The sequence below is a fragment of the Helianthus annuus genome, chromosome 3 (assembly GCF_002127325.2).
Source record: "Helianthus annuus cultivar XRQ/B chromosome 3, HanXRQr2.0-SUNRISE, whole genome shotgun sequence".
Classification (NCBI taxonomy): Eukaryota; Viridiplantae; Streptophyta; class Magnoliopsida; order Asterales; family Asteraceae; genus Helianthus; species Helianthus annuus.
Genome location: NC_035435.2, coordinates 61,013,580 through 61,025,211, shown reverse-complemented (window position 1 = coordinate 61,025,211; position 11,632 = coordinate 61,013,580). Strand labels below are relative to the sequence as shown.

General features: G+C 36.4%; 1 protein-coding gene across 1 annotated transcript; it reads right to left on the bottom strand.

Annotated features, from left to right (window-relative positions):
* Positions 1-4,644: 4,644 nt before the first annotated feature.
* On the bottom strand, positions 4,645-11,632 carry LOC110930620 (probable methyltransferase PMT26). Its single transcript, XM_022173965.2, has 9 exons — positions 11,470-11,632; positions 9,777-10,665; positions 9,279-9,428; positions 8,340-8,610; positions 7,286-7,396; positions 7,012-7,186; positions 6,069-6,341; positions 5,768-5,962; positions 4,645-5,086 (listed from the first exon to the last, which is right to left on the bottom strand). The coding sequence occupies exons 2-9, from the start codon at positions 10,623-10,625 to the stop codon at positions 4,858-4,860; spliced, it is 2,253 nt and encodes a 750-aa protein (XP_022029657.1). The 5' UTR covers positions 10,626-10,665; positions 11,470-11,632; the 3' UTR covers positions 4,645-4,857.

Genomic DNA, 11,632 nt, shown 5'->3' with positions numbered 1-11,632 from the left:
CACATAGGAGTATCATGTTGTTTCTAAGTTTTTTTGTTGATTAAAAACATACTTTTGCTTGTTTTTTTTTTTTTTTTTTTTTTGTAATCTTGGTTATTTTGTTTGTTGGGGTTGGCAATGGCGAAGCTTGAATTTTTCAGTCGGGGAGGCGAAAACGTATATACCCAAAACCGGGGGGCGAAAACGTATATACCCACAAATTTCTATACGAAAACTATATATATAACACTACTGAGCGAAAAATTCGCCCCCTCCCCCCCCCCTCTTATCCTTCGCCCCTGGGGGCTGGGATAGATTAAACTGATTGAAATAAAGTAAATTACAAAACTCGTTCTTTGTGTATGTCACTTATTGCAAACTGTGTCATTTGTCTTCAATAATTACAGAAAACGTAGTCGATGTTTGCAAACCCTTACAAGTTATATCCTTTAACCCTAACTCAGTTAATTTTTGTGGTTAAATCTGACCAAATGGACCCCACATGAGGGTATTTTTTTGGTTAAATCTGACAAAATGGACCCCACATGAGAGTAAAATGACCAAAATACCCTCATGTGGGGTCCACTTGGTCAGATTTAACCATAAAAAATTAACTGTGTTAGGGCTAAAAACATAACTTGCAAGGGTTTGCAAACATCGAGTACGTTTTCTGTAATTATTAAAGACAAAATACACAGTTTGCAATAAGTGACATACATAAAGGATGATTTTTGTAATTTACTCAAGTTAGTATTTAACTAGCTTGTTTGTAAGTATTTCCTTAAAAAACAGAAAAATAGCGATCGAAAAACAGATTAAAGACGACCAAATTAGAGCAATTTTAAGCGATGAATAGTACAAATTTGTTGTTTAGCTCGAAAAGGGTGAGATCGTCTTTATATGTGTTACTTATGTATTGTTGTTGATTCATTTACGCTTGTTAGAAATAACAGCCGAGTTTTAAACGTTTAGCCACTTTTAAATATCCATTCCACACCCTTAACCATAGCCTATCATTACAGCCCTCAAAGACCTCTTGATTTATGCTTTTTCGCATGTTAGTTGATGGAGATTACGAACAGTATCACTGGAAGTATCATACTTTTTTATGTTTAACTCATTTTGTTTTGTTTGTACTTTCCAGTGAGAAGTTCCAGCACAGCTCTCACAGAGTCGCGTTCTAATGTTTTAACTGTGAGCATGTGTTTATAGTCGTGAACCCAACATTGCTGTTGATTTACGTCTCTGTGCAGCTGAGCTATATCCTTCTTGAGTGCTTCAATTTTTTCATAAAGAACTTTATTGTTCTCTCGAAGACTAATGTACTTTCCCATAACACTGTTGTAATCAGTGATCAATGCTGAGTTTTGTGATCTGAGAAAAGCAACTTTCTTTCTACAGTGCTCGTAACATAAAAGAGAGTTTAGCGTTTCAGAGAGTGACTTCAGTTCTTCAGCTTTGACTACTTCATTGAGATGAGATTCCGTCGATTGTGGGGCCTTCTCATCAGATGATGTAGCAGCCACGGGTGAAGATGAGGGAATTTGAGTGGCGTTGGAATGAGTAACAAATGGAGACGTAGCAACGGCCTTCTGACAGTTGGACATAGATGACGATGTGCTTGCAAGATTCTGACTCCTCTGCTTGTCCTCCTAGACGTATTCATTGACTAAGGAGATCACATCTTTTGTTTCCGTTGTAGAATGATTGTATGTTCCCATAATAACCGCAACACAATAATCCCATGTCTTGCTTCGTGGCAAACCGTATAAAAAGGCCCTATTAATCCTACCAAGTGTCACATTCAATCCGCTCTTCTCAATTTCAGAAACCAGTAGCGTAAATCTTCTGATTACGTCTTCTATGCTTTCACCTTGAATGAAGCTGAAATTTTCAAGTTGTTCCCAGAGCAACTGACGTTGAGAATCGGTACTTGGAGAATTCATCGTTCCCCCTAACAATAACCTGTAAGCTAGCTAACTCAAACACGTTGCAATCAAATGAACCCACTTCCTATATCACATTGTGGTCCGAGATGGTGAACAACGATCAGGGATAATGATTCGAGATGATAGGTTGTCCGAGATGAGGTTCGAGATGAACAGTGTGTCCGAAATGTTAAGGTTTGTCCGAGATGCAATTAACAGTGTCCGAGATTCAAACAGTTTGATTCGAGATGATTGAATACTGGCCGAGATGCTTAGGCTTTTGTTCGAGATGATGACTATCCTCAACAAGTGTTTATCCGAGACAATCCGAGATGATTTGAATGCGATCCGAGATGATTTAAGGTTTATCCGAGATTGAATGATGCTCATCCGAGATGAAGACAATCTTCAGATCTTCAAGTCCGAGATCGTCCGAGATGTGATGAAGACTATCCGAGATGAAGACAATCTTCAAATCTTCAAGTCCGAGATCGTCCGTGATGAGATGAAGATTATCCGAGATGCACAGAAACTTGTCCGGGATGAGCAGATCTTCAACAGAACGAGCAGAAACAGCAACCAGTCAATAGTCCGAGATCCATAATCGGTGTGATATCAGATTCGAGCCTGGAAACAGGTTCGACAGGCTCTGATACCAATTGTAAGTCCCAAAAACCGAGATCACAATGATATCACACAAACAAGCAATGATTCACAAGAAAGGAGATGAAGTGGAAAGATTTCTTTAATTGAATGATTCAATCTTGCATACAACCAAGTTGTCTAATACAAGATATGCTCAAGTCACATCCAATGATCACCACAAAAACCACTCAAAACCACACATGCTCCTAAAACATGATTTACTATTTATAGTAGGAGATTAGGGAGGAGGCTCCCTAAACCCTAGGCCCATTTACCCAAATAAGCCCACTCTAATATTCACTAATCCATAAGCCCCCTAAATCACTTAAGTACTAATCCATAAACCTTCAAGGGCCTAACACAATCAATTGAATATCCAAGAAGATCGTGATCGGTCCTAACATGTTCCTACATAATCGTTTGGCGGTAAGTAAATACCAACGCTTCGTATGAGTGATTAACCATTCAGAAAAATATTGATGAGAATGAAAATGAGTAAGGGTTAAGTGAGAATGAGATGGTTTAGAGTGAAAATGGTTTGAGAAAGAGATGGTTATTTATAAGGTTAAAAAAAAATAAATAAACCAATATTTTTAAGTGTAAACGGTCATATGATTGTTGGAAGTCCACAACTAACATTCGAAATCAATGATGTCGGTAGGGGTGTGTAAAAAACCGAATTAACCGAACCATAACCGACTTAACCGACAAAACCGAACTGAAAAAACCGAAACAAATCAAAAACTGGTGGGTCGGTTAATGGTTTTTTTTTTTTTTTTGAAAACCGAAGGTAGCGGGTCGGTTATGGTTATCAATGTTTCCATACCCACCATAACCGAACCGAATCAACATTTAATAAATCTTTGTAGGATTTAGAATTTTTCATCATATTTGTAATATTTGATGTTTTTGATTGAAGATTATTAGTATTTATGGGTTTTTCATATCGTTTTATGGTTTTGGTTGAATGTTTATTTGAATTTATGGAATATATCATATCACTTCATTTGAATATTCGATAATAATATATAGATTATGTGTATTTTTTATACTATGTAATATACTAATGAGTAAACTGCTAAAATGGTCCCGCTAAAATGGTCCTTGAGGTTTGGTCACTTTTGACACTTTAGTACAAAACTCAAACTTTTTGAATCCGGGTCCCTGTGGTTTCACTTTTGTTGTCATTTTCATCCAAAAACAAAATCTGATCAGATTTTTCAGTTAACATCCAGTTTTTTTGTCTTTTTTCTCCCTTTTAATGAAGGGCAAAATGGTCAGATTTTTTTTTTAATTTGTCATAAAAGGGAGGAAAAAAAAAACTGGACGTTAACCGAAAAAACCGATCGGTTATGGTTATGTTTATCCATTAACCGACATCGCGGTTATGGTTATGGTTATAGTTTTAGGCCAGAACCGACCCATGCACACCCCTAAATGTCAGTACTCAAGCTGGCTTAATATACCCGCATGCCTAACCCGTATGGGTGACGATGGTGTGCTAGCTCGGGTTCGAAGCCGTGGTGGGTTTACCCGCTAGTGCCCGTCCTAAACTCCACGGCTCCACCACCACCACCATCATAAGTTGGTCAGGATTTCGGACAAAACACTTTTTGTTATGGCATAATTACTCAACTTTTAACTTCTAATATCATGAAACTTATTATAAATGTACAAAAATGTAAAATTTCAAGTGACCACCTTGTTGGTTCATGTGTCAGAGAGAAAATAATAATGTTTTTAACAACAATTCCTGTATTTTATAGAATAAATACAACATACACCCCGCATTATTTAAACTACCAACTTTTTAGTTATAGAGTACACCACTTATTATTCGATACACGGTAAATCGTGTTCTCAAAGAACAAGAGAATAATGACCAAAAAGTTGTCGTATTTGCTTGCTGCGAGAAAATTGACTATCAATGAGGGGAATCCGAAAACATAAAGCAAAAAAGAAATTATATGAAACTTTCTGTTTCCAGTTTCTTGTTGGGCTCTATATCTAAATATAGAAGTGTTGCCGTTCAAAAAAAAAATTATATAAGTATTGGTGACCATTCCCTATTTTTCAATTTTCATATTGTACATGATCAAAGATTAATAATTGATTCATTTAAACCCAAGCCAAAAATACATTCAAAATTTCCATATCCTGTTTTTCTGATATTAATGCCTCCTCACTAGCAAGAATACATTCATTTTCCAACATAAACATAATATAGCATGTCCTAAAATCAAACCAAGCCCTAACCACGAGCAACCTCTTACCTAAGTCGAAACACTGACCACGTGCAAACGATTTAAGCAATGGCATACGGGATTGTTTCTAACTCAGTCGGCCGCCACATGCTCTTTTGGACACATAATAATCCTTCCTTGTCTTTAGAGTAAGTTAACCTCACTTCCCAATTCATGGATCTCGCCATGTTTTCAACCTCATTTGTAATATCTACCGTGTCCCGAATAATAAGTTTCCCTTCCGGTCTCAGTATTCGATCTACCTCCGCAACCAAAGCCGTCATATTACATCTGTAACAGGTCAAACACAAACACGTAAAATTTAACTCATATGTATATAAACAAATTATATAAGACTAAAATGAGTTAAGCGGGTCAAAAGTCATCTTGCGTGCATTCAAATACTTGCAAAAAGGGTGGCAATTTATGACACGACCTGAAAATAATAAGATATGTGAGAGCATCATGTATGTGACACGTCTCATATAATATTTTTGTAAATTAGTATAAAAATCGAGATTATATTGTTAATCCTTGAACGCCCAAAATTAGATAACAAAAATATACATATGATTAATATATATATATACAGAGAACCTCTATGTACAACTAATGTAGCACAAGAAAACAAACCCAACCCGCTCACTTTGCAGCCTCTAGGTTGAGCAAACAATTTTCGTATGTTTTTGTTTTTTTATTATTCAGAAATATTTAACGCATTGATAATGATTACAAAACTAAATTATCACAGTAACAATCTGTAACGTTTTTTAACAGAGCAATTTAGGGTAAGCATTAGAAATACATGTTGGTATCAGCTTTTAACCCGTGACTCCGTGAGATCCATTTGTCATGTTTCCTTTATCAGCTTTCTTCTTGTGATTCCACCCGTTTGTGATATATAAATAACAGATTTTGATCTATTTAAAATTATACAGCTAATGCGGGAAAATAAATAATAGGGATGCTCACTTGTTTTTTATCTTGGAGAATAAATGGTCTGCGTGAAGAAGATCATAAGATCTTGGGTATGTGCTGAACGATTCACACCAGTCATGATATATTCCAAATAAGCCCCGTTCGTATATTATTGGTAGCGTATCTGGAGAATCAACCGATACAATGTTCATCACCCAAATATTCATGTCTTTTAAAGCAGCTGCAAATCTGCAATATAACATTTATTGTTGGTCAAATTTCAAATACATAATGACCAAAACATGATATTTATTTTGGTTTAAAGGAGGAGTACAAAAGTAAATTTATCGCTTACCCTCCATAGATAGCTCTCATGTCCATGACATTCCTCACAGTTGACCAGTCAATCCCGAGACCACTCTTATAAGACTTGTTGACCACGCGTTTCCAGTGTTCAAAGTCTGCAGAGAAATCATCGGGTGCAGGTTTTCCATACACACCAACTTGTGAAGATAACAACCAGTAAGGTACTTTTTCCACCCTTGATGGCCATTGTTCAGGCCACTGGGACCCACGCACCTGTGCAGCAACCGGTACCTTGTGCATGCATGTCTGCAAAGGTACTTTCCTGTAAAATATAACAGACACGTAACCGTCACCGACATTTGATTGAAGCCAGAATTGCAAATATACACATGCATGTATCATATTTGTTATTTCAATGGGTAACAAACTAACAATGTAAATCAAAAAATAAGGTAATAAGTAAAACCGGTCAAGCGAGTCAATGGCTTCAAAGTTGACCTAAGTGTAATTTTAATGAAAAAAACCTGCTAATTGGGTTTATTCAAAAAAAACCAATTTTGGATTTAGTCCCTAGCTTTCTAAAAGTACACAGATGATCCATGTGGTTTGCACATTGTAACGCATTTAGCCCCTAACTTTTTCCAAAGGTACATGGATGGTCCCTGTGGTTTTTGCACTTTGTAACGCATTTAGTCCCTAAGTTGGACATGCTATAACCTTTAAATTTGTTGGCTGGGGACTAAATGCGTTATAAATTGCAAACCACAGGGACCATCCGTGTACGTCTGGAAAGCTAGGGACCAACTCCAAAATTCCGGTAAACCACAGGGACCATTCGTGTACTTTACTCTTTACTCTTAACTAATACATTTAAAATTCATTAAAAAATTAATAAAATGTTGAAATGAGTGTTTCAAGTCAACCCAACCCAACATGTACTCTAAATTACACTTTTTGACCGAACCCAATACGTTTTGAATAACGAAAAGTACCAAGCAGCATTTGGATCATCAGATTCATTACACATCGGAGGCTCGTTTTGTTGTCGTCCTTCATAGCATTCATTAGACATTGGTTTACGATAAACAGCCACACCTACTTTATTAACCTTATCCTTCCCGACTGCCTGAACTTCCCAGCACATTGACTTGGTCAACTTTTTCATTGCTGCCAGAATTTTGAAAATAGGTAATCAGTCATTAGTTGGGTCCCGCAAGCAACTGCTTTTACAATAAAACATTGTTATAAATAGCTAAAAATGCATACCGTCCCAAATTCCAACATCTTCGGGATTTTTCTGATAGATAGGAGTAGCAGACCACACAAAATAGCCACCAGGTCGCAATAGACGATTCAGCTCTAGAAGAAGCTTACCACCTAGGGATGAATATATAAAAAAATTACTGAATATTTTATGGAAAAAAAATACTTTCGCTTTAGGTTGTGTTTTAACTCAAACTAGTTTTCTTACCTGCCGCTCGTTTCAGCGGCGCCGTATGCGACGTGATACTTTATTGACAAAAGCCCGACTCGTTTACAAACTAAATTTACGTTGAAACGTAATCCGAATTCATACTGTTGAATGAAAATGTATTATTTACATCGAAATGTAGACCAACTCAAAACGTACATAAAATAAACACGTGTGGTGGCATCGTACGTGGCGTGATAAAGTATAGATTACAATTGACCCGACTCGTTTCCGAACTATATTTATGTCGAAACGTATAGTAACTTAAATTTACACCATTGAATGAAAACGTATTAAATTTGACCCGATTTGTTTCCAACCAAAGTTACGTCAAAATGTAGTCCAGCTCAAAACATACATAAAAATAAAACATGTTATAACTTCCCCGATTCGTTTCTAGTCAAAAAATACGTTAAAGCATAGACGAACTCGAACTTATACCGGCACATGCATTAAAATAAAAACGTAAGAAATTAGTTTTAGAGTAAACTCGAAACTTTAGAAACTTGAGGGGGTCAAAATGACATTTACAAAGTTGAGGGTTTAATTTTGACACTATACTAAAAGTTAGGGGTAGAGTTTTGATTTTAAGGTTATATAAATAAATGGGTGAAAGAAAAAATATATACTTTCTATTGTAGTAATAATAAAACTGCCAAAAGAAAAAACAAATCTCATTATTGTAATAATATTAACTTTTCTCATAATTAGTGCATTAAAATATAAAATTGATAAAGAAGAATTTGTGGGTAAACGCGACCCGATTGATAACTACTTAACCTGCTCATTTGTCACCTATTATATCTTGCGATAGTAATTGCTTGTTAATTCCAATATATAATAAAATACCTTCAATATGCCAAGGAACTCTGCAACGTGCACAATGAACAACATCGAATACTCTAGCTGGAAAAGTAAGTCTTTGTGTGCCCATGACAGCAGAAATGGCGGGAATTCCTCTTTCGAGTGCAAACTGAACCTGAGCTTCATGTTCGTCTTTAGGAGCAAGAGACATTGCCAACACATCTCTATCAAACAGAAATCCTCCGAAGCTAGCCACCCCACATCCAACGTCTAATACTACACGTGACCGCTTTCCCCATGCAATCTCAGGCACATTCTGTTGTAACAATATTTATTTTAAGAATAGATATAATCTTAGTACTATTGATAAAAAAATTCTATGGTTAAACCTCTCTGTTTTTATCTACAAGAATAATAGAGTAAAATGCCACTTTCGTCCCTGAGGTTTGGCCAGTTTTGCGACTTTCGTCCAAAGGTTTGTTGTTCCGCATCTGGATCCAAAAGGTTTGAAATCATGCCATTTTCATCCAGCTCGTTAACTCCATTTTTCACCATTGGCTCAGGGGTATTTCCGTCTTTTTTGTTAACTTAAAGGGCAATTCGGTCTTTGTCACTTTATGTACAAGAATTCAAAAGACCGAATTTCCCTTTAAGTTAATAAAAAAGACAAAAATACCCCCGACTTAACGGAGAAACATGGATGGAGTTAACAAGCAGGATGAAAACGGCAAGATTTCAAACCTTTTGGACCAGATGCGGAAAAACAAACATTTGGACGAAAGCCGCAAAACTGGCCAAACCTTAGGGACGAAAATGACATTTTACTCAAAATAATATGTGACTAAATGAATCCTTTGCAACGTACGCTAAAAGCAATATTATTATAAGTAGATAAATGCATCTTCTATAGGGGTCAAATTTCTATGTGATTGACTAATCAAGAAGCACGTAATATAACATTACGAAGGTGGTTAGGAGCGTTACTTCTTGTATGAAATCGATGTAATGGAGGGCACCGTGCTTAAACTGAGTTCCACCACCAGGGAATGTTAGATATTCGCCATCAACTTTAACCCAGTTTTGGTGCCCCTTAAGCACTGCCAGCTTTGTGTGAGGAACGTTATGGTACCATATCTGCAGAAAAAAAACACAATGTATAGCTATTAGATATGGCAGTTTCAACCCATATACTTATCGAATGGGTCCATTTGATTAGTGTATTATCTCAAAACATTTTCAAACAAAATAAAAGCTAACAGGTGAATGAGTAGAATGTGTTAAAAGTCATCCACAGACTAATTTAGTTATTTTAATATGTACAAACGCCGAATCAGTTTATTCAACGATTGAGATTATCATTGTAAAAGCATTGCGTTAGAAATCATAACTAGCGCATAATGGTTTATAAATGCATGAAGAAAGGAGGCAGTACATCCATTAGCATAAATAAAAGTAATTTAAAAAAAAAAAAAACTTGTATACCTTTTCTCTGCTTGTAGGCCACTTAATCGGGCGTTGGTATCCTTCAGGCAAAGGAACAAGACAAGTAGGAGGGTTCTCAGGACAGTGTCGTTCCCTATGTTCATAATGCTTAGTGGTCCTAAGGCTCCGAATAGCTTGCAAATTATCAAGGCACGGAATATAATCTGGCCCAGCCGTAACATTGCAAAGTTTCCAGTTATACCCTTTGTTATTCTCAGGTTTTACCGACTTCTGCCCTTCCTTTTCTTTACTTGACTCTGATGCTTGAGTTGAAAATGACCCGTTTTTAACCGATGTTTCACTCAAAAGCTCTGACTCGGCCCCAGAAGGCAATACCTCAGTTTTTGGAGCATCGGTTTTGTCGTTTTTACCCTCACTTTCCACCTTTTCTAACTGTGAATCGACTCCGTATTTCGATTCTTTACCATATTCATTGTTTTCTTGTTCATCTTGCTTTGTCTCTTTTTCACTTTCGTTTGTCGTTTCATCGTCCTCTTTCGGATTATTATTATTGTTGTTGTTGTCCTGTTGAGAATTTACATTGCTATCTCCTTTTGTGGCATCATCGGGTAAATCACCAGGGTTATCCTCAAACTGTTTGGGTTTGCTGTCATCGAGCGTTGCAGTGTTTACAGTGTTCTCGCCAGAGCTATCTTCGGTATCGTAACTCTTGGTAATTATATCGTTCTTCTGTGTAGTGTCTAGATTTTGAAGAGGGACAACAGAGGATGATGTCATCATCCATACGCCTACCAAACACAGGGCTACGAAAGCCACCAGTGTAACCGTAGAACAGCAAGTGTTTGTTGATTTTCTTCCATCGGACTTGGAGTGTTTTGGCACTGCCATTTGTGTTGATTTGAAGTATGTAGTATTATATGTCTGAAACCTGCGATTCAAACACAATGTTGTCAAACTTTTGAAGTGAAAATAAATAAATTACTGACTTTAGAACTTAATTAAAAGTCTACATCATCTTATAGTTGAAATTCCAAAGAGATATGCTATTTGTCAAAGTGTACAAGCAATGTAGTTAAGATCCCAATATATTAGTGATATATCGGTTATCGGTCCCCTGCCGAGATAGCGGTACAAAATATTGGTCAGAAAATTGGTACCGATAATATCAGCGATATTGTCCGATATTTGATCGATAAATCACCGATTTTCCCGATATCAGTACCATTCTTCTTATTTCTACCGTTCATTTTTCTTCTTATTGTTGCTATTAGTGTTTTAAGTCTTAATTGTTAGTTGTTACTGTTAAATGTTAGTGTCTTAAGTCTTAGTCAGTTCTTTACTTGTTACAATTGTTGGTGTTAAATTGCTATATAAATAAATTTACCATGATATTAAAATTAGCGATATCCCACCACGATAACCAATATCTCAAACATCGGTCCTTGACCGATATCCGATATTTTACCGCATTAACTACTTAGACAAGCATCATATTTGTATTTGAATTTAGACCAACTCTTCTCTTCTGATCACAAATGTTTTGCAATTCTAGGTGATTAAAAGAAAAGATAATCCCAAAGGCACAAGACTATTAGTACTAAATTAATTGCTGCATCATGAGGCTACCAAACTTTGAACAGATACTAATTATAAAAAGAGCGAACTGATCGAGATCATAATAAAGTATAAAGTTGTTTGCGCGAACAGATCTGAAGATGAAGAAAAGGCGTACCGTGATCGGAAGCTAACGGCGGATCTGGAGGCTGTTCATTGCTAAGATAGTGTAGTACAATCGGCTTCAGTAGATGAGATGAGATGAGATTGGAACGTGTGTGTGAGAAGTGAGATTCAGGGTATTTATGTATTTTTTTAATAATTAACATATGAGAATGGAC

Coding starts and splice junctions, on each gene's coding strand:
- LOC110930620 (XM_022173965.2), bottom strand. CDS start 10,625: ATGGCAGTGCCAAAACACTCCAAGTCCGATGGAAGAAAATCAACAAAC. Junction 8,611..9,278: donor ACATCGATTTCATACAAGAA/GTAACGCTCCTA, acceptor TTGTTACAACAG/AATGTGCCTGAGATTGCATG. Junction 5,963..6,068: donor ATGAGAGCTATCTATGGAGG/GTAAGCGATAAA, acceptor GTTATATTGCAG/ATTTGCAGCTGCTTTAAAAG.